The sequence below is a fragment of the Hypomesus nipponensis genome, chromosome 7 (assembly GCF_054491055.1).
Source record: "Hypomesus nipponensis isolate SF chromosome 7, ASM5449105v1, whole genome shotgun sequence".
In the NCBI taxonomy this organism is placed as follows: Eukaryota; Metazoa; Chordata; class Actinopteri; order Osmeriformes; family Osmeridae; genus Hypomesus; species Hypomesus nipponensis.
In genome coordinates this window covers 2,654,481-2,680,049 of record NC_140367.1, presented here as the reverse complement: position 1 = coordinate 2,680,049, position 25,569 = coordinate 2,654,481, and the positions used below count along the sequence as shown (strand labels likewise).

Genomic DNA, 25,569 nt, shown 5'->3' with positions numbered 1-25,569 from the left:
ACCGTATTTGTGTTAATTCTGACCTAATAGTCAATGACTTTTACACTACAGGAAAGGCTTCAAAGTTCACGTCAATACATGTCGAGTTAAGCCTGTCAAGAAAAATACTAAAGAGATTTATTCAACTCTTATTGTCAACCTTTTGAAGTCTGTCATTTTCACCCGGCATACCAGTGTTTCATTCTTTTCTCCCTGTTGATGAGGTGGCAAGGTGACATTTGAAAAGTGCATTCGTTCCCCGCTCTGCTGCGATGGAGGGAGCCTGCAGTGCTTGTCACTCTGTCCCCCCCCCCTCACCACCCCCTGCTTGGTCCCCTCCCTCGGCCGTCCCTCGATTGTCCCCCAAAGCCCCTCGTCCAATCCGCTGCAAATTACCTCATCGGTCGGCACCAGGTTGATGTCATCCAATGCCAAAACATGACCTTTGACCCCCAGGTATGGGTTTGTCTGACCTCTTACCCTCATCTGAACACACACTCTCTCATTGGGTGACAACAGATGTGTCATCACAGCCGCTGGGACAAGGTGTGTCACACGTTGTCACCCAGCTGTGACAGGATGTCAACACCAGCTCAGTTTGATCGACTGGTTGAGGGCTGTCGCAGCCCAGCCCTCATCTCACGGCGCCTTTTCTTGATTGGTTCCAATGTGCCAAAGATGTATTTTTTCTGTCTGTCTGTTTTTTCTTTTTAGGGCAACAGCAGCCGGCTTGCCGATCTCCCTAGTGACAAATAAAGTTTGGTGTTCGGAGAAGTGAATTACTCAGTCAAATGCATCTCATTTGTGTGTTTGTGTTTGTCTCTCTAAGCAACGGGGGAGCCACATCTGATGTTAGTTTATTATAACGGAGAGAGCCATTGCGAGGATAATTTTCTACTAAAATGATCTCTTAGACTCGGGCATCAAGCAGCCGTCCCTTAAGTGGCCCCTAAGCTCCAGACCCTAGTTATTTCCTCACATGAATTCTTAATGAATTGTGAAGAGATGGATTGTTTTTGGTTCCACTGAGCTGTTTGGCCATTTTGGATCTGGAATTAACAGATGGAGGCTGACAGTGAGCAAGTTTTTTGCGCACCACGCACTTCTCCGCTATATTTTCTCGTCTGACAGAAGACAGCAAGGCGCCGGTCGGATGTGTTTTTTCTCACAGGACTGCAGTGAAGTAAATGTCAGACATTACGCAAATTTGTGTACCGAGGAAATTGGGAAATATAAATATCCAACTGGCATGTTGTCTACCGCAGTCACAAATAATGGAGGCTGCAGGTTTGCAGTGTGAGATGGGATTCAGATGTTCCCTTTCAACCTTCGTTTTTCTCTCTTTCTCTTTTCTCTCTTACCCTCTCTCCCTCTGTCTCTCTTTCTCTCCCTCTCTGCAGGTCTCTCTCTCGGTTTCTTTTCCCCCTACCTATCTAGCTCTCTCTGCTGTCACACCTTTATTCTACGTTGTTTCAACATCATTTCTAATGACACAAGTTAGCGTCTTTAGCATCAAACGCAGGTTTCCAAAAATAAGGTGTTGTCTTATTTTTAATCCATCAAACCCTTAAGTTTGTCTCGATATTGTTGTGACATTAATAGACGCACTACGATGGCAAACCAGTTAAAATGTTGTTTTTGTGACTTGAAATAGACACATAAACAAATGCCTCATTAATCACCAGCCCTGATAACTTCCGATAAGCAGACAAGAGCTGTGTTCAAGGACTCCGCCAAGGTCGTTTGGCAGATTGGTGATTGCTGTGTAAATCGATTACCAACCCATTGCAGGATCTGTCAACAAGCCAGGCAGCTTCACATGGAAGGCTTGTCTCTCTCTTTTTCACACTCACACACACACACTCACACACACACACACGTCCTTGGTTTGGAGAAGCCTTAAGACTGTAAACTGATGGAATCTTCCCCCCCCCCCCCCCCCCCCCAAGTCCTGTTAGTCAGCTGTGCCTCTACAGCTGCTGGTGATGAACGTTTGGGTGGAAGAAAGAGAGAGAGAGACAGAGAGAGTAAGATGGAGAGAGAGACAGAGAGAGTAAGATGGAGAGAGAGAGAGGGATGTTAGTCTGTGTTCTGAGGAAGGATGGGCTTGTTTCGCTCCTACAGATGCAGGGTTATCTATCTCCTCCAGCTGAGCCACACAGATGTCACCCTGCTGCGCGGTCCTGCTTGGGCCTTCCTGCCAGCGCTGGCCACAGGCTTCTGTGTGTGTGTGTGTGTGTGTGTGTGCGTGTGTGTGAGAGAGATACAGTGAGAATGTTTTGTCCTTGCTTTTTAAACATTTGTGTGACAATGAGCGTTTATATATTCAGTGATGTCTAAGACAGTGAATGAATGTGTGTGTGTGTTCATCAATATCATTCCCTCCTCTGCCTGTTTTTTTTTGTAATTGCCCGTCCAGGGATCGGTCTCCCCCCCATTCATCCACTCCCCCCTTCCTGTCTCCCGGGGCAGGAACCACAATTACCCAGAGCGCATTGCTGCAAACAGACACTTTGCAGCCAACCACCTGTGACCTTGCCGCGCGGCCCAGCCAGTGCAGAGGGGCAGACGGAAAGCTTCCCCGGCCCTCGACCGGCCAACCATTGATTAAGTGAATCAGTATTGATTAGAGGAGCAGAGGACATCTGGATGGTCCAATTTATGCACCCTCATCAATTATTCAAATGACCGAATCTGCCGCTGACTGGGATTAGTGGAACGCGAGGGCATTTTCCCTCCACTGAGTCCACCCATGGTCTTGCCCTCGCGTGGTGGTGAGGCTGAATGCGGAGGCTGTCCTCATGGTGGTGAGGCTGAATGTGGAGGCTGTCCTCATGGTGGTGAGGCTGAATGCGGAGGCTGTCCTCAAGGTGGTGAGGCTGAACGTGGAGGCTGTCCTCATGGTGGTGACGCTGAATGCGGAGGCTGTCCTCATGGTGGTGAGGCTGAATGTGGAGGCTGTCCTCATGGTGGTGAGGCTGAACGTGGAGGCTGTCCTCATGGTGGTGAGGCTGAATGCGGAGGCTGTCCTCATGGTGGTGAGGCTGAATGTGGAGGCTGTCCTCATGGTGGTGAGGCTGAACGTGGAGGCTGTCCTCATGGTGGTGAGGCTGAATGCGGAGGCTGTCCTCATGGTGGTGAGGCTGAATGTGGAGGCTGTCCTCATGGTGGTGAGGCTGAATGCGGAGGCTGTCCTCAAGGTGGTGAGGCTGAACGTGGAGGCTGTCCTCATGGTGGTGAGGCTGAATGCGGAGGCTGTCCTCATGGTGGTGAGGCTGAATGCGGAGGCTGTCTTCATGGTGGTGAGGCTGAACGTGGAGGCTGTGTATCTGCTGTGTTTCAGTCTTGTTGTTCCTCTCTGGTTCGTCCTTCTGTTTGTGTGTTAGCGTCTGAGGCGACGCGCAAGGCAGCAAATGTCTGCCATGGCACAGCCCCAGGAGCCACCAGAACCAGTGGGTCATTCATATTCATCATGTTTGTGTTGGTTTTGTGTGCGTGTGTGTGTGTGTGTGTGTGAGGGGATGGCACAGGGAAGGCCCCAGCTGATAGGCTTCTCTCCACTGTTTACTATCTAACAAGTTGGTAATGAATGAGGTGTCAGAGCCAGGAATAGCAGGACTACAGACCCACCAACACCTCCCGTCTCTAGTGTCTGTCCTGACGTCATCCTCTCGTCCCCATGACGACCCCCCCCATCCACACCCTCATCCTCTCGTCCCCATGACGACCCCCCCCATCCACACCCTCATCCTCTTGTCCCCATGACGACCCCCCCCATCCACACCCTCATCCTCTCGTCCCCATGACGACCCCCCTCCATCCACACTCTCATCCTCTCGTCCCCATGACGACCCCCCCCATCCACACTCTCATCTTCTCCTCCCCATGACGACCCCTCCCAGCCACACCCTCATCCTCTCGTCCCCATGACGACCCCCCCATCCTTCTCTGGACAAGAGTACATTAACAATATATGTGACATTTCAGGCTCAACTCATTATTGACTTCCTTTTCCGTAGATCGGGAAACTGCTTTTCTCCCTAAGCTGTCTTTTCTTTCCTACCTGTTGCTTCACAGCCCTAATCTATTATCAACAGCGACATGATTGGAGATGTTAGAGAACAATAACACAATAATAAATTAAATGTAGTTTTCAACCAGATAATCAATTTGCTTTGATGTGAGGGCGTGCGAGGGTCTTTGTAATAAGTGTGTCGGGGAGAACATATGCTGCAGCAGGCTGGAGAATCTGCAGCTCAGAATGGATTGCATGGTTGTTATTGATTAGGGCTGAAATGGTGAAGCGAATTTTGCGCCCATAAAAGAGAGCAGCCATGTCTTGACCTACAGGGGAATGTGTGAGGTGTGTGCGAGGTGTGTTTGGGTGGTGTGTGTGGGTCGTGTGTGTGGTGTGTGAGGTGTGTTTGGGTGGTGTGTGTGGGTCGTGTGTGTGGTGTGTGAGGTGTGTTTGGGTGGTGTGTGTGGGTCGTGTGTGTGGTGTGTGGTGTGTGAGGTGTGTGTGTGTGGGTGATCCCTCCACATGTGTTTAAGGGGATCGATGGGAGCGTTTAGCGTGAAGGAACACCTCGCCCCTAATCTCGGGAAGTTGTTTGATTGTCCACACACAGGAGGGTTAGTGGGATGGGGCGGGAGAGGGAGGTGATTAAAGGTAAAAGGCTTTTGAACCCATACTGCAGGTCTGTAACGCACTTAGACTTTTCATACTTTTGAATTCCTGAAATAGCAGATGTAAGTTGAACTGTTCATGAATCAGACCCATTCTGGGCCAAACCCTACATATGCACCCCACCCATGCATCTCCGTAGCTCGACAGATCAGATGAAAGTGGCCAACAACCACAAGCTCAGCACGTTTACTCTGACAGGAAGTGAAAGTTCTGTTCCACGGCTGGGAGGGTTCTCTTTTCTCTTTGTCTTCGGTAGAGCTGTCTCTTGGCGACCGCGCCGACAGTCGCCACCAGATCTTTCTCTCGCCACAGCTGTTTACCAAGACCGACAGGACGGAGAATACGGGACTAATAACGGTAATTGCTCCCATCTGCCTGGGTGCAGCTGTCGATAGCCCTCTCAAACCGTCTCCGCCTTGCATTCTTATCAACTGGAGAACAATGCCGACTAGTCATTCACAGTGTCTCGGTTTAAACACTGTTTTTTTCCCCCCTCGCCACGACACAGATGAGGGCTTGGTAATGACTGGGTATCAACTCCTGTTGCTCAGTCTGTGGTGAGGCTGTACTGAATTTCGACCCCAGAAGGGTGTAAGGCTAGTATTTCTGGTCGTTCGGTTAAAAGTGCGTGCAAACCGAACCAAGTAACACACAGGTCACCGACAAGTCTCAAAGTCTCTAGGAAAACAAAATATCTTGACGACCGAAGAGGATGGCAGGCTGTAAAACTTTTTGAGCAAGGAGACATTTTGAAGGAGGAAGGGGGAGAGCAAGGCTTTTAGCACCTGTTGTGGTGTGACACCTTTCCACGTCCCTGGACAGTGTCCCTATCACACCCCTCTTTCAGCTTCATGCTTCAGGGAGTCAGTGAGAGGAGAAGAGTCCCAACCCTGACCTGGCTGGGAAGCCATTAGAGAGAGCTGGAGCACACAGTTTTATATATATATATATTTTTTTTTTTTAAAGCTTAGACTGAAAACACAGCCTGGTGTTCAGTTCCCGTAAAGTATCCTGTAGCGTCCGGGAGATCAGGTTGTAAAAAAAGACGCAGAACTTTGATTCCGCTGCAGGACTCCTGACAGGTTTTAAGGACACTTATGTTTTATTTGGAAAAAATTTAAAAATCCTTTTGTGAGAGTTTTCAAACGTAAAGACAGTTGTCTTTTGCGGATTGTCGAGCTTTAGCGTCTCTTTTCTGTGCTTTGCTTTGGGCGTCGTTGAAACAGCTCAGACGGGGGTCAGGTCTGACTCACAGGGATCGGAGGTCAGCTTCTCCAATTAACAGACTCTTATGCTCCACCTGCCCTCATGTCCCTTCCTGTTATTTCCCCTTCTCATCCATCTGTCCTTCACACCCCCCCCCCCCCCCCCAGTGAGGGGGGATGAGGAGGGGGACAGAGGGAGGGGTAGCGAGGAAGAGGTGGGCAGCAGTTATGGGAGTGTGAAGGCCCCCCCCCCCCCCCCCCCACTGAGATGCAATCATAGCCAGGGCTCCATCATTGTACCCCCCCACAGTTCCCTCTCCACTCTCTCCCATTATTCCCAGTTCACTGGTTGGAATATTAGGGTGAAGCTCCCTCTCTCTCCCCCCATCACTACCAGTTCAGTGGCAGGTATATAGAGGGTGACAAGGGGCCAACTCAATTCCCCGTCCCCATCACCCTCTCTCTCCTCCCTCCTCTGAGCTCACTCCCCTGGACTGAATTCACTCGTTTTCAACCTCAAGATTCTTCCCTTCCTTCTTCTCTCTCTCCATTCTTCTCTATCTCCCTTCTCTCTCTCCCTTCCTCTCTCTCTTCCTTCCTTCTCTTTCCCTTCCCCTCTCCATCTCCCTTTTCTCTCTCCCTTCCCCTCTCTCTCTCTCTTCCTTCTCTCTCTCCCTTCCTTCCTTCCTCCCTCTCTCTCTCCCTTCGTTCCTCTCTCTCTCTCCCTTCCTTCTTCTGTCCTCCTCTCCTGCTCTTTCATTATGTGAGATGAAACTGGTTCTAGACGGGGAAATAAATGGAAACATCTGTTTGGAGATGAGGGACTCTCCACAATCACAGCCTTATTGGTTTCAGGTGTGCGCTAATTGCTTTGCCTCTCAGGTGTGTTGGCTGTCTCTGGTTCCAGCTCCCCTGCCTTTAGCTCTGTGTATTTAGCCCATTTAACGGGTATATTTGATTTGTTGTAATTCACCCTGGGAGTCTTGTGTTTCTCCTCCAGTGTTGGATTGTAACTATGAATTTCCTCTATTTGATCTCTTGATAGACAGAGACCCTTATTTAAAAAGGGTGTTTTCACCAAAACAAACACACAAAGCACACAGTTTCATAATAAAGTTTATTCTATATTACAAATAGTATTTTGTTCTTGACTGCAAAATAGGAATGCATTATATTTACATACACAGGTATACAATTAATTATAACAAAGTTAGAGAAGCTCGCCTTTGTCACCCCAGGTTTCCGTAATCTCTCTCCAGGTTACTCTCATCTCTCGTCAAATCAGATCATAGGAAAAGTCTTTTCTAACGTGTTTCTGTAACACCTGCTATAACACTGAGCTAGAAGGACGTTTTTAGTTCCTAAATAACGTTAAAGGTGGAAACTTTATCGGGTCTTTTCGTGCAGCGTGGGGTCAAGAGGTTATGACCTTCGTTGCAGGAGGACGTAAAACAACGGAACACTCGGGAGGCAAATTCACAATGACAAAAGGTGCGCCAGTCTATCCTCTTCAGAGGCGACGCATTGGGGAGATGGACGCAATGACTTCACGCTTTACAGTAACGATGTTGGTTCATCACAAATTGAAAATAAGGCTTAATTTTAAAATGCCTGTTGTGCCGTTCAGTGTAATCTCCTAAGTAACTTGAGTTCATCTGTTTCTTACTGACCCAATTTCTTTCCCGCTTTCTAAATGTTCTGTCGTGTAAATTTGCCGACGTTGCTGTTTGTTGGTGGGAAACATTGTGAACATACCCCCCGGGAAGCAGAAACACATACATTCACCACACTTCAGTCAGAAGGCTTGGTAGCTATGTTCCACACACTTGACACAACGAATAGGATGGTTATGGTTTAACACAAAAGGGGGAAAGAAAAAAAAGACCAAAAAAGACTACTTCGAAAATCTAAAAACTAGTTTTCATCTGGGCTAGTGTGTCTCTTTTGATGACACCTGGTTGTCTTGGGTTACGACATTAGGTGTGTTTGATTTCATGCAGTGCCGGCGTCGCCTGCAGCCACCTGCAGGACGTCTGACTTGAAGCAGCCAATGGCGTTCTCAGCTTCAAGGTACCGCCGGAGCTGCATGAAGTCAAACACACCTATTGATTGAAGCCATTCAGTTGGAGTGGGACGTGACATGGCCGTCGGAAGGTGTTTAACAAAACACTCAGTTACGTCAGCTCTGCTGACATGTCTGCTGTGCCCTCCAGGTCTGAGGCAGCCTCCAGGTCTGAGGCAGCCTCCAGGTCTGAAGCAGCCTCCAGGTCTGAGGCAGCCTCCAGGTCTGAGGCAGCCTCCAGGTCTGAGGCAGCCTCCAGGTCTGAGGCAGCCTCCAGGTCTGAGGCAGCCTCCAGGTCTGAGGCAGCCTCCAGGTCTGACGCAGCCTCCAGGTCTGACGCAGCCTCCAGGTCTGACGCAGCCTCCAGGTCTGAGGCAGCCTCCAGGTCTGAGGCAGCGATGCCCATTGGAATCACAACAGCTGGAGGTTTCGTGATATGGTTTAGTATGAGCGGAACAACAAAGTCTACTGTTAAAGCTCTTTCTTAACTCGCCAACATCCTCAGATGAAACAAAAGACACAATCTACCAAGTTAACTACAGTAACCAGAGCAACGAAAGGAAATGTACACGGTCATCTTGCGGCCGGGCCAGCCCTCAAAGCTTACAAAAATAATTTCAAATCCATACGATTTTGAAGAGAAGATCTAAAATAGAAGGAAGTTGTTTGTTTTTTTGTCCAGAGATGAGAAACACAAAAACGAGATGCAATAGCAGCAAAGACAGGACCTGTCTACCACATGTACAGTAACATCACAACTGCAACTGACGATGAGCAGAACTTGGGGAACAGGGATGGAAGTTCAGATCAAATAAACACTTTAAACTGACGGATTTAAGTAAAAACATAGCCATGTGGTTTTGTCAAATCAATCCATGATGAATCCAAAAGAACCGTTTGATTGTGAGTTGTATGTAAGTTCCTAGTAGTAGTAGATAAATATCTTTGATTGCAAGGCAGTTCCATTTCATAACATCCAAATAGGTCGACATGCAAGGGTATATAATATATCTGTTTTTAAGGTACCACTTTATTCTTAATAGCATCTAACACTTTCACAAAACATGGTAATGAGGTTTTGACATGGGGCGAACAGGATAAAGGATCCACCTTAACGGAAGTTCTAGTTTTAACAATGAAACAATCATCTTTTTCCGTCTTGATTCTCCCAAGCAAAAGAAAGAATAGAACACACCCACGTCATCATTGCAAGGCTTCATTTTCTCGTTTTTCCTGTTTTTTTTTTTTCTCAAGTTTTTTTTTTTTTTTTTTTTTTAAGTTTACATGCGCTTAAAAAGCCAATAAAGACCCAAGGTGGACCGAGGGGTTGTCTTCACACATTCACATCACCACATGGGGTACGTTGTCAAGGCAAAAGAAAGGTCAGAGGTCAAAGGAAAGAAGGGTTGCTCCATTGTCTCTCTCTCCCTCCTTGCGAAGGCTTCACATCCTCGTGTCTGCTTACGGCAGCTCTTCCAGGGGCGTCTGGTGACGCAGACTAACTTGTTTTCTAACTCCTATCCCTCTTTTGGAGGCTGGGAGACGGCCGCCCGCGGAGGCCCTCTCCCCTAAACACAGACAGGAACGCGGCTGCAGCCACGCACTCGCCGTTTGGGATCCCAAGACAGAACCACCTGGCCGTCTCCACGCGTTGTGCAAAAACAACAACTGAAGTCGCGACGGGACAGAAGCAGGGTTAAAGTGTGTCGAAGGCCAGAGAGGGGGGATGGCCAGAGAGGGAGGGTGGGGGTGGGAGACAGGGGCACGGTGTGTCGAGTGCTGTAAGGGTGTGTCGAGGGCCAGAGAGGGGGTGGGAGAGAGGGGGGTAAGGGTGTGTGGAGGGTTGGGGCGGGGGGAGTGATGGACTAGTCCCTCAGCCCTCGACTTTTGAGGTCAGAAATCACCAGGGGGTGGAGTTGGGATAATATTGTGTGTGTGTGTGTGTGTGCGGAGCCGGAACGTTTTCGTTCATTAAATCCAGGGTGTTGTGTTGTTTTCCTTTCCTTCGTTTTTTCAAATACGTTTTTCGCTCTCAATTCCCGCAATCCTTTGGTTTTTCGGCTGACCAGTCAAGTCAATCTTTTTAATTCCTTCCATCCGAAAGTCTCGTAGAAGGTTCAGTGAAAGAACAACAGTCTCCCAGCGTGACCTGCCCAGGCAGAAGGCTCACAGTCTAAGTCTTTAAAAACCTGGGATCCGAAGGAAGACTGCACTTAGGCTGTCCCTCTCTCGTTCAGTCCATCAGCTACCTCTCGTCTATCTGGTCAGGTCGTGTCTGTAGCAGGTCCTACCCCTCGTTTATCTGGTCAGGTTGTGTCTGTAGCAGGTCCTCTCTGGACTCTGGACAGCAGTAGTCGTGGAGTCGTCTGTGCTTTTGTTGACCGTCGAAGTGACTCGGCCCAGGCTGAAGTCAGACCTCCACTGGTGGTCACTCTGCGGCCGGGTCGCTGCGGTCAAGGCTTGGTTGTGTGCTTGTCACGGAGGGGTCCGATACAGGACGTGACCGCCGTTCTGTCCTCAGATCTTAATTTAGCAGTACCACGAAAGGAAGCCAGATGATGCAGAATAATATGAACTTTTTTTTTTTTCTTCTTTTCTCTAGGATTTCTGGAAGGTGTGTGGGAAGGACTGCATCGATGTTGCACGCAAAGAGAAGGAGTGGTATGTTTTCTAGATTTTAAAGTCAGTTGGGTATCAATAAAAGTAAGCTTCAAGTAGCTTGAAATCTACTCAAGCCACTACTAGTGTCTCAATGATACACTTCCAGCTACATTGAGAGAACAATGGAACTGATGAACAACTCTCAACCCTCACGATATGTATGGTTTACTCCTAGGAACAGTGTAAACTTGGAAACCTTTCCTTGTTGTCAGGTTGTCATTTGGTTTGCGGTCCTCATTACATTTTTTTGTTAGTTTTTTTTTGTTTTCCATTCTGTCGTGATATCGTATATATTGTAGCACTACATTGAACTGGACTCTAGTACTTTAGTTTCTATCCTATTCAAAAACAGTCTTTGTGGTTTTCAAAGACTTTACTATCAGCAGTATTCTTGAAGGCAACATAAACGCAAGTTTTTTTTCTCTCCCTGGAAAAGGGAGAATCGAAAGGATGCCAGTATCCCTTCAGTCTCCTCCACCACAGCTGAGTTGAGAAACCCCCCACCCCCCCATTGCATTGTGGGATATGCAGTGCCTAGCTCCACAGCCTCTCTAGTCTATGCAGCAGAGCGGATGAGAAACCTAACACCCGATCAGGAGGAAGCAGAAAGTCAAACTACAGGAAGTCCTCTTTGAAGAAGAAGAAGAAAAAAAAACAAGAAGAAAAAGACCGGGACAGGAAGTGTTATGATGATGGACAGGTCTTCGCTCAGGCACGGCTCGGTTTCTGACGGGGTCTCCCAGTGCACCCTGGGAAATGCAGTCCTCAGCTCTCCAAACTCATGAAGGCGACCACCTGCTCCAGCTTGAAGGCCAGCCGCTGTTTTCTGGCAGCATCGTCCTGCTCCAGCGCGTACACAATCTGCCACACACACACACACACAGTGAGTCTTCACTAAACTTCCAGACGGCTAACAAGTAACATGCTAACAAAGGGAAAACACTGAGGGACTAGCGTAGCGAAAACGAGCTAGCTCGACGAGCTGACTGCTGCTGAAGGTGTTGGGACAGCAGGTGAGTGTACCCCACTGGGGTCTCCCAGGGGGAAGAGCAGGGGTGGTTACCTCTTCGGCGTATTTGCCCACGTAGGAGTAGATCTCGCAGAGGGAGCTCATGCTGTTGAACTCGTTCATGTGCATACGCGACTGCTCCGCCAGGTAGGCGTTCATGTCCTGGTCGCTGATGGCCGGCATCTTGTTGATGTCTGAGTAGTACCTGCAGGGTAAACACACACACACACAGAGTTAGGAGTCAATGTGGCTGAACATCACGTTTCAGAGGAGAGCCTCCCCTCTGAGGCAGGTCTAGCCTCCTCCCTGGGGCAGGTCTAGTCTCCTCCCTGGGGCAGGTCTAGCCTCATTCCTGGGGCAGGTCTAGCCTCCTCTCTGGGGCAGGTCTAGCCTCCTCCCTGAGGCAGGTCTAGCCTCCTCCCTGAGGCAGGTCTAGTCTCCTCCCTGGGGCAGGTCTAGCCTCCTCCCTGGGGCAGGTCTAGCCTCATTCCTGGGGCAGGTCTAGCCTCCTCTCTGGGGCAGGTCTAGTCTCCTCCCAGAGGCAGGTCTAGCCTCATTCCTGGGGCAGGTGTAGCCTCCTCCCTGAGGCAGGTCTAGTCTCCTCCCTGAGGCAGGTCTAGTCTCCTCCCTGAGGCAGGTCTAGTCTCCTCCCTGGGGCAGGTCTAGCCTCCTCCCTGAGGCAGGTCTAGTCTCCTCCCTGAGGCAGGTCTAGTCTCCTCCCTGGGGCAGGTCTAGCGTCCTCCCTGGGGCAGGTCTAGCCTCCTCCCTGAGGCAGGTCTAGTCTCCTCCCTGGGGCAGGTCTAGTCTCCTCCCTGAGGCAGGTCTAGCCTCCTCCCTGAGGCAGGTCTAGCCTCCTCCCTGAGGCAGGTCTAGTCTCCTCCCTGAGGCAGGTCTAGCCTCCTCCCTGAGGCAGGTCTAGTCTCCTCCCTGGGGCAGGTCTAGCGTCCTCCCTGGGGCAGGTCTAGTCTCCTCCCTGGGGCAGGTCTAGCCTCATTCCTGGGGCAGGTCTAGCCTCCTCCCTGGGGCAGGTCTAGCCTCCTCCCTGAGGCAGGTCTAGTCTCCTCCCTGGGGCAGGTCTAGCCTCCTCCCTGGGGCAGGTCTAGCCTCATTCCTGGGGCAGGTCTAGCCTCCTCTCTGGGGCAGGTCTAGTCTCCTCCCAGAGGCAGGTCTAGCCTCATTCCTGGGGCAGGTGTAGCCTCCTCCCTGAGGCAGGTCTAGTCTCCTCCCTGAGGCAGGTCTAGCCTCCTCCCTGAGGCAGGTCTAGTCTCCTCCCTGAGGCAGGTCTAGTCTCCTCCCTGGGGCAGGTCTAGCGTCCTCCCTGGGGCAGGTCTAGCCTCCTCCCTGAGGCAGGTCTAGTCTCCTCCCTGGGGCAGGTCTAGTCTCCTCCCTGGGGCAGGTCTAGCCTCCTCTCTGGGGCAGGTCTAGTCTCCTCCCTGAGGCAGGTCTAGCGTCCTCCCTGGGGCAGGTCTAGTCTCCTCCCTGGGGCAGGTCTAGTCTCCTCCCTGGGGCAGGTCTAGCCTCCTCCCTGAGGCAGGTCTAGCCTCCTCCCTGAGGCAGGTCTAGTCTCCTCCCTGGGGCAGGTCTAGCCTCCTCCCTGGGGCAGGTCTAGTCTCCTCCCTGGGGCAGGTCTAGTCTCCTCCCTGAGGCAGGTCTAGCCTCATTCCTGGGGCAGGTCTAGCCTCCTCCCTGAGGCAGGTCTAGCCTCATTCCTGGGGCAGGTCTAGCCTCCTCTCTGGGGCAGGTCTAGTCTCCTCCCTGAGGCAGGTCTAGCGTCCTCCCTGGGGCAGGTCTAGTCTCCTCCCTGAGGCAGGTCTAGTCTCCTCCCTGGGGCAGGTCTAGCCTCCTCCCTGGGGCAGGTCTAGCCTCATTCCTGGGGCAGGTCTAGCCTCCTCCCTGAGGCAGGTCTAGCCTCCTTCCTGGGGCAGGTCTAGCGTCCTCCCTGGGGCAGGTCTTTCTCTGGGAGAGCCTCCTCCGGCACCTGGCCTTCCTAAATGGATCCGCAGAGTCTAAAGGACACTTAGCAGGGTGTGTGAAACCCTCCCTCCCTCCCCACACACACACACATGTGCACGCACACACACGTGCACGCACACACGCACGCCTGCAGGAGGCTCTCAGCTGTGTTAGGAGGAGAGCTGGAGGAGGAGAGGTAATCAGTCACTGTCAACAGCAGCTGCAGTGCCCCCGTCAATTCTTTAATTAAGGCCAGTCATTTCCATTTTTTATTCCTGCACCACTAAACCACTCCTGGACACCCCACATTCCCTGTTAATGTCTGGGGGTGTGACGGTGTGTGTTTGATTGTGTGTGTGTAACCGGGGGGGGGGGCTCTACCTATGAAACAGCCCCAACCCCACACACACCTGTGAGAGCACGGGGAAGGGCTGGGGAGTGGCAGTTGGAGAATGTTACTCAGGAAAACAGCTGCGTTTGGCCAAAACAGCAGGTCCAAAATACAGATATTCTCCAGATTGAAGTCTGAAACATTCAACAGTCGCTGGACAGATTTCATGAATAAAGCTTCGTGCGATGGGTATGTGTGTGTGTGCAGTGTGGTGAGTGTGTGTGTGTGTGTGTGTCAGGTACAGGAGGCTTGGTGCAGCTCCTAAGTTTAATCACCATCACCATCATCCCTTTCAGGGGGTTCCCTCTCCACATCACAGTTTCACAGGTACCACTGCTGAGAGCAGGAACCATGTTTCAGTCTGGACTAGATTCTGTGCACTGCCAGATTGTTCCCACGGAGACGTAGCGTAGACCAGAACTGACTAGGACCCCTGCTCAGTTTGGGATGGTGAGCTTGTTCAGGTATTCTTTAGCCGGGCAGCAGCGAGGCGACAGGGAAGGGCTGAAAGGCAGAACGAGCTGAACAATGGTCTGTGTTTTGATTGGCAGCCGTATGTTAGACCGATCACATGTCTTGTCTCTCCTCTCTCCCTGGCTGTCCAAACAGGGAGTGACAGGTAGGTATCATGGTTTGTCTGTGTGTGAGTGAGTGTGTGTGTGTGTGTACGGATGGCAAGGAGTGTGGAGGACTTGTGGATGTGTGTGTGTGTGTGTGTGACAGTTTAATTTGCGAGTGTGTGCCAGCAGCCTGGAGGGAGAGAGAGGCTGGGGAGAGGGACAGCACAGTAGGCTGGAGGGAGAGAGAGGCTGGGGAGAGGGACAGCACAGTAGGCTGGAGGAAGAGAGAGGCTGGGGAGAGGGACAGCACAGTAGGCTGGAAGGAGAGAGAGGGGCTGGGGAGAGGGACAGCACAGTAGGCTGGAGGAAGAGAGAGGCTGGGGAGAGGGACAGCACAGTAGGCTGGAGGGAGAGAGAGGGGCTGGGGAGAGGGACAGCACAGTAGGCTGGAGGAAGAGAGAGAGGGGCTGGGGAGAGGGACAGCACAGTAGGCTGGAGGAAGAGAGAGAGGGGCTGGGGAGAGGGACAGCACAGTAGGCTGGAGGGAGAGAGAGGGGCTGGGGAGAGGGACAGCACAGTAGGCTGGAGGAAGAGAGAGGCTGGGGAGAGGGACAGCACAGTAGGCTGGAGGAAGAGAGAGGCTGGGGAGAGGGACAGCACAGTAGGCTGGAGGCAGAGAGAGAGGCTGGGGAGAGGGACAGCACAGTAGGCTGGAGGCAGAGAGAGAGGCTGGGGAGAGGGACAGCACAGTAGGCTGGAGGAAGAGAGAGGCTGGGGAGAGGGACAGCACAGTAGGCTGGAGGCAGAGAGAGTCACTTCAACCACATCGCTCAGTCCTCAGCCTCGCAGCCACTTCCTGTTCATGTTTCACACTGTGTGTGTGTGTGTGTGTGTTTGCAGTTTTAGTCTGACTTGGCAATGAGACTAATGACCTCACAATCCCATCATGTATCCATCACACTATATAACAGAGCTTGCTTTCCTACTCTTGTCGCTAAATTGGCAACACTGTTTAACCAATAGTATTAACTGGTAAATATTTGTATTGTCGGTTAATTACGAGCATCCATATATCCTACACTTTAACTAACCATTGTCTAACATGAAAACCACAGCTGAATTGAAACAATCATTGCCCCGATGATCTGATGACGTGTGTGTGTGTGTGTGTGAGAGTGTGTGTGTGTGATTAGCATGTTTTCCATCTCCGTAACTCCCCTGGCTGCCAGCCCCAGTTCCCACCCCCCTCTCCTAACGCCACCGGACACAACAGTTACCTCTCCAGCCTCAGGCCAGCCCGCCAACCCACCAGACAGCTTCAGCTATAACCTCACGCCCCCCGCCCACCAGCAGGCCCAGGCTAAACGGAACACATCAATATTACGCCATGGTAACATCCCCATGTGACCTAGTGCCAGCTGCTGATAGGCTGGTCGTTAGGAAGCATTAGTGTCTGTGCTTGCAGGCCCTCACACCTCCTGTGCCCTGCCAGACTTACAGTAAACACACCCTCATCCATATTTAAAAACGCGCTCTCACACGCTCACGGAAACACTTGCATAAACTCTCACAGCACTATACCACCTGACAAACATATGCTAATGCTACTGCTAATGTCAAATCCCCCCGCAGACAAACACACAGGCTGTATCTCTCTCACACACACACACACACACATACACATATATACATAGACACACACAGTACTGGCTGTATTTCTCTTACACACACACACGCAGAGGATTCATCACACTGATGAAGTCTGGCCTGGTCTGAAATCTGAAATTTGGTTCCACGTGTTTGAGCATCCCATCTATCTTGTCCCAGCGCTGCAGCAAAGGCTGACACATCAATATTTTTAACTGCTTTTACAAGCCCCCCCCCCCCACATATTTTATTCAGCATTTTCTCTCCCTACCAAATACGTTTAATAAAACAACCTTTTTAACAAATTACTTCCACTACGGCGCAGCCCGGTTCTGGAGAGCTGCGCTTGACTCTTCCTGTTTTCCCAAAATGCATGTTCTCTCTCTCTGCCGGCTCCCTGCTAGTTGCCCCACACCCTCCACCCAGGGCAGCCCCACACCCTCCACACAGGGCAGCCCCACACAGGGCAGCCCCACACCCTCCACACAGGGCAGCCCCACACCCCTCCACCCAGGGCAGCCCCACACCCCTCCACCCAGGGCAGCCCCACACCCTCCACACAGGGCAGCCCCACACAGGGCAGCCCCACACCCTCCACACAGGGCAGCCCCACACCCCTCCACACAGGGCAGCCCCACACCCTCCACACAGGGCAGCCCCACACCCCTCCACACAGGGCAGCCCCACACCCCTCCACACAGGGCAGCCCCACACCCCTCCACACAGGGCAGCCCCACACCCCTCCACACAGGGCAGCCCCACACCCTCCACACAGGGCAGCCCCACACCCTCCACACAGGGCAGCCCCACACCCTCCACACAGGGAAGCCCCACACCTTCCACACAGGGCAGCCCCACACCCTCCACACAGGGCAGCCCCACACCCTCCACACAGGGCAGCCCCACACCCTCCACACAGGGCAGCCCCACACCCTCCACACAGGGCAGCCCCACACCCTCCACACAGGGCAGCCCCACACCCTCCACACAGGGCAGCCCCACACCCTCCACACAGGGCAGCCCCACACCCTCCACACAGGGCAGCCCCACACCCTCCACACAGGGCAGCCCCACACCCTCCACACAGGGCAGCCCCACACCCCTCCACACAGGGCAGCCCCACACCCTACACACAGGGCAACTCCACACAGGACCACCACCCGTGGGCTCTGTCATTGGTATGCCTTTATATATAAGGCCATTCTTGGTCTGCTCCCATACTATTTGTTTGTCCTTATAAAGCAGAAGAGTGACGGGAAATACACTCTGCGTTCGCAGGACTGCCTCATGCTATCTGTATCTTATGCCCGTACGAAAATTGGAAAGAGGGCTTTTCTGTACTCCGCACTCTCGGTATGGAATATGTTGCAAAATGTCTTGAAACTAAAGGAATTAATCTCGCTTAATGCTTATAAATTAAAAATGAAAGAGCTAGAGACAGATTCCTTAAAATGTAAATGTTTTTAATGTACCTGGCTACGACACTAACTCCTATATTTGTGTAACTATATTTGTATGTATGCTGCTGGCTATCTTGGCCAGGTCTCCCTTGAAAAAGAGATTCTTAATCTCAATGGGTCTATCCTGGTTAAATAGGTTAAATGTTATAATAACAGGGCCGCCAGTGAGGTATACACAGACAGGGCTTGGACATTGCAACACTGGAGCCCAGCCCCAGAATGAGTGAGTGTGTGTGTGTGTGTGTGTGTGCGTGTGCGTGCAGGACAGGCATGGTCATACTTCTATTGAGATACTGATGTTTCATAGCTAATCTAACTAGTGGTGGCCCTTAGGGTTCCATTTTGCAGCCATTAACACACACACACACACACACCACTCTGTACACACACATACACACACACACACCACTCTGTACACACACCACCACACCCACACACACACACGGTAGCCCTTGTGAGCTGGGGTTGTCTGCAGACCTACGAGGGTGTGTTAGATGCGTCTGCCCTCACCTCTCCACCCAGCTCTTGTAGCTGGGGATGTCCTTGGCGTAGAGCAGCTTGTTGGATGGTGAGTCCTTCCCCAGGCGGTGCTCCGAGGTGGAGCAGGAGTCCATGAAGGTCTGGGCCACTACAGACAGGCAGGCGTCCGTGATGCTGCTCTTGTGGATGTCAAACACAAACTGGGGGTTCTTGATCACGTTCACCCAGAACCTCAGAGGAAGACTGGAGGAGACAGGAAACACAAGGCAGCACGCCAGGAAGTTACACGCCAGAAAGTTACACGCCAGGAAGTTACACGCCAGGAAGTTACACGCCATCCAAACAAGTCACTTCCTCAATCATGCGTGTACCTATCCTGATTGAAAGTTGGGAAATACTGTATTTTCATTTGCGAGCGACTGAGTGCGTGTTATAAAGACTGAGCTGCCCAGTACTCAGAAAGACATCCAGCTTTCCAGTGTATATTTAGCTTGTGAATCTACTGTATATTAGAGTTAGACAAGCAGGCTTGTTCAGACCAAGCCCAGCAGATGACTCCCAGTAGCATCCCTGCTCCTCATCACCGTGCCGACGGCCTGAGAGCTCATATATTCAGGACCAGAAGGGGCACGAGGACTCTTTCACTTTGTGGAGCTCAGCCTGCCTCATCCTGTTGGTGTGTAGATGTGTGTAGTCCATTCAATAAAGGAGCTAATCTTAAAAGCAGCCAGAGTCTGGCTCTCATTGTTTCTCCTTGCTAGAGGCCTCCCACAGACACTGTTCATATTGGCTTGTTTGTCCGGGCGGCTCATTTTGTGCCTGTCTAGAATAATAAAAATGTACAAGTCTGTTTATTTGCCGGTTTGTTTATGCTGAAAACAAATGGGGCCATGCTATGCTGTGTGTGTATGTGTGTGAGAGAATGTCAGGCAATAGGACTCAGGTGGTATTGAGGAGATACTGTGTTTGGCTTTGGACTCCCTCTCTCTCTCCCTCTCTCTCTTGGCTGATGCAGCAAAACCCAGCCCAGGCCAGACTCTGCAGTCTAGCAGACACGACCAGCCGTGATCGTGCCGCAACATCAAAGGACAAGAGGGAAAACCTATAAATGCAATCATTTCATCACCCCCTCCCCTCAGAGCAATTGTCCAGACCAGCCTCCCTGCCCCCTCCCCCTCCCCCTCCCCGACCCCCCCCTGAAAGTCATTCAGCTGTGGAGCCCTAACAAAAGAGGATTTGGGGCATTATGACTTCAAATTAATCTGGAGGAGAATCTTTTGGGGATTAAGCGAAAGGATCAAAAGGATGTTAACACCAGGGCGACAGGGCCTGGTTGGTCCAGCTGGTCTCCGCTACGCAAGCACAGGGGAGCGGGCCCACGACACGGCCCACCTAGGGGCCACCAGGGGTATTACTCCACATCCACCAGGACAAAGAGTGTGAACAGGTAGGGTGAGGTAGGGCCAGGGGTTAGGGTGAGGTAGGGCCAGGGGTTAGGGTGAGGGATACAGCTAGGGGCTAGGGTGAGGGATACAGCCAGGGGTTAGGGTGAGGGATACAGCTAGGGGTTAGGGTGAGGGATACAGCCAGGGGTTAGGGTGAGGTAGGGCCAGGGGTTAGGGTGAGGTAGGGCCAGGGGTTAGGGTGAGGTAGGGCCAGGGGTTAGAGTGAGGTAGGGCCAGGGGCTAGGGTGAGGTAGGGCCAGGGGTTAGGGTGAGGTAGGGCCAGGGGTTAGGGTGAGGTAGGGCCAGGGGTTAGGGTGAGGGATACAGCTAGGGGCTAGGGTGAGGGATACAGCCAGGGGTTAGGGTGAGGGATACAGCTAGGGGTTAGGGTGAGGGATACAGCCAGGGGTTAGGGTGAGGTAGGGCTAGGGGTTAGGGTGAGGTAGGGCCAGGGGTTAGGGTGAGGTAGGGCCAGGGGTTAGAGTGAGGTAGGGCCAGGGGCTAGGGTGAGGTAGGGCCAGGGGTTAGGGTGAGGTAGGGCCAGGGGTTAGGGTGAGGTAGGGCCAGGGGTTAGGGTGAGGTAGGGCCAGGGGTTAGGGTGAGGTAGGGCCAGGGGTTAGGGTGAGGGATACAGCCAGGGGTTAGGGTGAGGTAGGGCCAGGGGTTAGGGTGAGGTAGGGCCAGGGGTTAGGGTGAGGGATACAGCCAGGGGTTAGGGTGAGGTAGGGCCAGGGGCTAGGGTGAGGTAGGGCCAGGGGTTAGGGTGAGGTAGGGCCAGGGGTTAGGGTGAGGTAGGGCCAGGGGTTAGGGTGAGGTAGGGCCAGGGGTTAGAGTGAGGTAGGGCCAGGGGCTAGGGTGAGGTAGGGCCAGGGGTTAGGGTGAGGTAGGGCCAGGGGTTAGGGTGAGGTAGGGCCAGGGGTTAGGGTGAGGTAGGGCCAGGGGTTAGAGTGAGGTAGGGCCAGGGGCTAGGGTGAGGTAGGGCCAGGGGTTAGGGTGAGGTAGGGCCAGGGGTTAAGGTGAGGTAGGGCCAGGGGTTAGGGTGAGGTAGGGCCAGGGGTTAGGGTGAGGTAGGGCCAGGGGTTAAGGTGAGGTAGGGCCAGGGGTTAGGGTGAGGTAGGGCCAGGGGTTAGGGTGAGGTAGGGCCAGGGGTTAGGGTGACATTCAGCGTTAGGGCCACGAGCACACACACACACACACCTGTGGCCTGTGCTCATCAGTGTGCCCTTGACACAGATAAAGCCCACCTGCTCGCTCTAGGGATTACGTATAAATACCCACAACTGTTTAATCAAATCAAGCTTAAACATATTGTGGAAAATCTACAATGACTATCGACAACAATGCTCTGCAGTGCTACACGTGATCAGACAGATTTAAATGTAGGAAAATAGACAATACTGTATGTCGAATCCCACCAGTCTACAATATTCTACAATATTCCAAGCGAGCGTGGTGTCATCTACACTGGGAGAGTGATGGTTTTATGCGATTAAGTTTCACAGATGAGTGGTGTGTGTGGGCATGTGTGTGTGTGTGTAGCAGTCTGCTTGAGACGGTGGTAATTAAAATGCTGCCTGGTGGAGCAGGACAAACAAACAAGTGTGCGCACACACACAACACACACACACAGAGACACACACACAGACAGAAGAAAGAGGATGAGAGGAAGAAGTCAACAAACGGCGGCTAATCCAAAAGATACCATCTGGAGATGCTGTAGGAGTCTGTGACAGACACAGCTCCCCATACAACACCCACACACGACACACACACGACACACACACACACACAATGCAGGCACACATGGTGCAGATGGGACCCCCACCACACACGGCGCTGTAGAGGGGAAGTGAAGGGCATGAGCAGAGGGATGCTGTCCTGTTCGCCGCGAGGGGTCACATGACCCAGGACTGGCCCTCCACTGAGCAACAACAGAGTGACAACAGGGGAGACACGTGTTCTGGCCGGCCTTGCAGCGCGTAGAGCCACACACGTCCTGGTCACCTGACCGTGCCGCAGGGCCCTGGATGACCCTCCTGGACAGGAGAACACCACACCACCATCCTACCCTGCGGAGACCTGACGACGCACCCTCAGGGATGGAACCTGACGGGTTCTTAGAGAACCTTTCCATGACGGGTTCTTAGAGAACCTTTCCATGACGGGTTCTTAGAGAACCTTTCCATGACTGGTTCTTAGAGAACCTTTCCATGACGGGTTCTTAGAGAACCTTTCCATGACTGGTTCTTAGAGAACCTTTCCATGACGGGTTCTTAGAGAACCTTTCCATGACGTTGATGATTGGTTCCTAGATAATCTTCCCAGCTGTGTGTTCTCAGCCCTGGATCTCAGGTTATCGTGGATTACCGGACGTCAATCTCCCGGAGACCAGCTCCTGCTCAGATTGAATCTGGCCCGGAGAAGGGGCCGTGGATGAGGACTGGGAGGCCTGACCAGGACGTGACATGATGGGAGGAGGGGGGGTCACGCTGCACCCGTCACAGGCCAGGGGCTGGAGCCCGTGTTGTGGGATTGTCTTGTTCTAAAACCACGGGGGGGTGATAGCGCCACACACACACACACACACAGTCCCGTGCAGAGTGGACCTCATAGGCATAGTAGCTCCAGTACTAAGCGGTTGACTGGCTGATGTGAGTGTGTGTGTTGTGATAAATTGCTTTTTAACGTCCCCCTCTTGCAAGCAATTCCATTAAAGTCTAATGTAGGAGTGACCCACTGAGCTCTTCTGAAACACTTAACAAGCTCTCGCAAACGGGCGCAATAACGCCGGCGAAAACGGGATCAGCCTCAGAACTACACACAAAGTAAATATTCTTACCCCTCCCTCCCTCCCTCCCTCCCTCCCTCCCTCCCTCCCTCCCTCCCTCCCTCCCTCCCTCCCTCCCTCCCTCCCTCCCTCCCTCCCTCCCTCCCTCCCTCCCTCCCTCCCTCCCTCCCTCCTTCCCTCCCATTCCCCAGCCAGACATCAATTTCAGGACCGCAGCCCCCACAGCCCATTGGGCCTGGACGGAGTGATGCATGGTGGGAGCTTGGCGAAGGCTGGGAGGCTAATGAGATATTAGTGTGCGTTTAACTCCCACCGAGTGCCCTTCCCCCCCTCTTTTAATCTCCCCCTTCTCTCCCCCTCCTGATCCGCTCCTGCCTAGTTAACCCCCACAGCTTTCCAGGGAAGGGGGGGGGGGGCACACCATCTTAATTAACCCAACGATATTAATTTAGTCCCCACTTCCTTCACCTTGCCCCCTCTCCTCCCCTCCTTCCTCTAACCCTCTCCCCGTTCATCGCCACGGCGATTTCCGTGGCGACGGGGCGCCTTGGCACCAGTAAACGTGGCAATATCAGATCTGGCAGCTAATAGTGGCTTTTAATGACTATGTCTCCCCCCTCCCCTCTGTGGTGTACAGATGGAGGCAGGTGGAGGGCAGCAACTCTCACCAGTTGCTCTTCCAGGTGTGCCTCACGTGAGGGTCGTGGATGCTGTGTTTGTCCGCCTGCTCATCCAGGAAGTCGAACATGTACTTGATGGCGAGCGGGAGGGCGCTGCCCCGGTGGGCCGTGCTGAAGATGGTCTCAAACAGGTCGTCCACAAACTTCTGCAACGTGCCCTATAGAGGAGAGGGCGAGGGAGAGAGAGAGGACGCAAAATAGAGAGAAAGGAGAGGGAGAGGGGAGGGAAAGAGAGAGAGGAAGGAGACAAAGTGTAAATGGGCGAGTGACAACACAAGCATACACTGGGAAATGTATCCCAGATAACTAACCAGATCTCAACACACTCAACCCTTCTGAGATGCCCAGTGGAAGAACACTGGCTGGCTGAAATCTGCATTCCCAACATCCTAGCAGCCTCCCAGATAATGTGTCCTCTCCTGTAGCCTCTCTCTCTACTCCTCCCTGGCGCTGCACCCTCCTCCCAGCCTCTCTCTCCTCCTCCCTGGCGCTGCACCCTCCTCCCAGCCTCTCTCTCCTCCTCCCTGGCGCTGCACCCTCCCCCCAGCCTCTCTCTCCTCCTCCGAGGCTCTGCACCCTCCCCCCAGCCTCTCTCTCCTCCTCCCTGGCTCTGCACCCTCCCCCCAGCCTCCCTATCTCTCAGTCAGGGGCCTCTGATGGGAAATTGTTATTTCACAGTTCACTTCTAATAATATCTGAGAACAGGAGGGACATCTCCTAAGCCTCTTTGTAGCAAACGGATTAATTGCCCACTGCAACACAGTGACCCTCATTTGATTTAATGTTGTTGACTTAAAGGAGGAGTGAAAAAGAGAGGGAAAGAGAAAGAGAGAAGAGATAGGGAGGAGGGGGGGGTAATCCACTTGTAACAAACATGCTGATAGAAAGAGCACAGATGAAGAGAGAGAGAGGGAGAGAGAGAGGGAGAGCGAGAGAGAAAGAGAGTGGGAGAGAGAAAGAGAGAGAAAGAGAGGGAGGGAGAGAGAAAGAGAGGGAGGGAGAGAGAGGGACAGAGAAAGAGAGAGGGAGAGAGAAAGAGAGAGGGAGAGAGAGAGAGGGAGAGAGGGAGGGAGAGAGAAAGAGAGAGAAAGAGAGTGGGAGAGAGAAAGAGAGAGGGAGGAGGAGAGCAAAGACAAGACAGCTGTCTAGAGAGCCACTGGCTGTGTTGGATGAGGTGTGCACAAGCTCAGCAAAAAAAAAAAAGATTTGTTGTTGTTGTTTGGGTTTGGTACAGTGACAGAGGCAGAGAGGATGAGAGGAGAGGAGGAGGAGGAGCAGGATCCTGTTAGCTGACAATCACAGCTATAATACTGTGTCCCACATCCCTGACAGCTAAGCGTTTGGCTATGAAGATGAAAACATATTTCTGTATCAAAAACCCCTGTCGTCCTGGCGACAAGAAGCAAACAGGGGCTGGAGGTAATGTGTGTAAGAATGTGTGCGTGTGTGTGTGTGTGTGTGTGTGTGTTCACACTGTGTGAAGCTGTCCTGGATATACTAGTCTACATGACACTAAGCCAATGCCAGGTGTCACATGGTGATGTCGTCATCCTCATGTTCCTGTGGTCCGGCTGGACAGCAACAGCTCTAGTGCTTTAGTGCTCTAGCATCAGATGCACCTGACCAGACCCTGTGGAATACAGATAAACACACAGCTAGCTATCACAACCTCATCACTTAGTCAAGGAGAGGAAACCCAGGAAGGAAAGCCGGAGACTGGGAGAGGAAGAGAGGATGAGAGGAGGGGGGAGATGGAGAGAAGATGGAAGGACAAGAGTGCAATCAAGCCCTCTGCTTTGATTTCCTGCTTTCCTTCTCTTCTCCCACTCATCTCTCTCTCTGTAGCCCCCCCCTCTTCCCTCCCCCCCTCTCTTCCCTCCCCCCCCCTCTCCCTCCCCCCCCCTCTCTTCCCTCCCCCCCCCCTTCCCTCCCCCCCCCTCTCTTCCCTCCCCCCCCTCTTCCCCCCCCCCCCTCTTCCCTCCCCCCCCTCTTCCCTCCCCCCCCCTCTTCCCTCCCCCCCCCTCTTCCCTCCCCCCCCTCTCTCCTCTCTCAGTGACACTGATGGAGCTAATATGGTAGACGTCAGCTCTCGGTCGACCTGGGGTATTTATTGGCGAGGTGAAAGCCAAACGCAGTCAATTACAGTGCTGTCGGCCCAATCATTTTTCACCAAGAGAGATGGTCCCCCAAGATAAACTGGTTATTTCACAAAAACAATCCATCTGAAAATATGACACACCGTCTGCATTCCTGGCCCGGGTAATCACTGGGAAATAGAGCATTTTCTGAGAGTGCAAGCCAGTTTGTGTGTGTGTGTGTGTGTGTGTGTTTAAACGGCATCTGCAAGTGTTGTGTGTGTGGATGTTGACTGCTACTTGACGGTGTCAGAGGCTGAGAGATGTGGAGACAGAGGGATTGATGGCGCTACGCCGGTGTAGATTCAACAGCAGTGTTGTGAGTCTAAGTGTGGACTGCTGTGTGGTTCTACCTGTGGTTCCCTACACAGGCCTGCCATGCTCATTACACAGCTCCACAGTGGAGGCTGGCTTCCAACACGAGAAC

The 25,569-nt window shown here is 52.4% G+C and overlaps 1 protein-coding gene across 1 annotated transcript in view; it reads right to left on the bottom strand.

The window, feature by feature from the left end:
* Nucleotides 1-6,974: 6,974 nt before the first annotated feature.
* Nucleotides 6,975-25,569, bottom strand: part of plxna4 (plexin A4) — a 221,216-nt gene continuing 202,621 nt past the window's right edge. The window contains exons 29-32 of the mRNA XM_084700986.1: nucleotides 22,996-23,165; nucleotides 18,125-18,337; nucleotides 11,658-11,808; nucleotides 6,975-11,455 (exon numbers count right to left, since the gene is read on the bottom strand). Coding sequence (XP_084557112.1) covers nucleotides 11,360-11,455; nucleotides 11,658-11,808; nucleotides 18,125-18,337; nucleotides 22,996-23,165 — 630 coding nt within the window. The 3' untranslated portion in view covers nucleotides 6,975-11,359. The remainder of the gene's footprint in view (nucleotides 11,456-11,657; nucleotides 11,809-18,124; nucleotides 18,338-22,995; nucleotides 23,166-25,569) is intronic.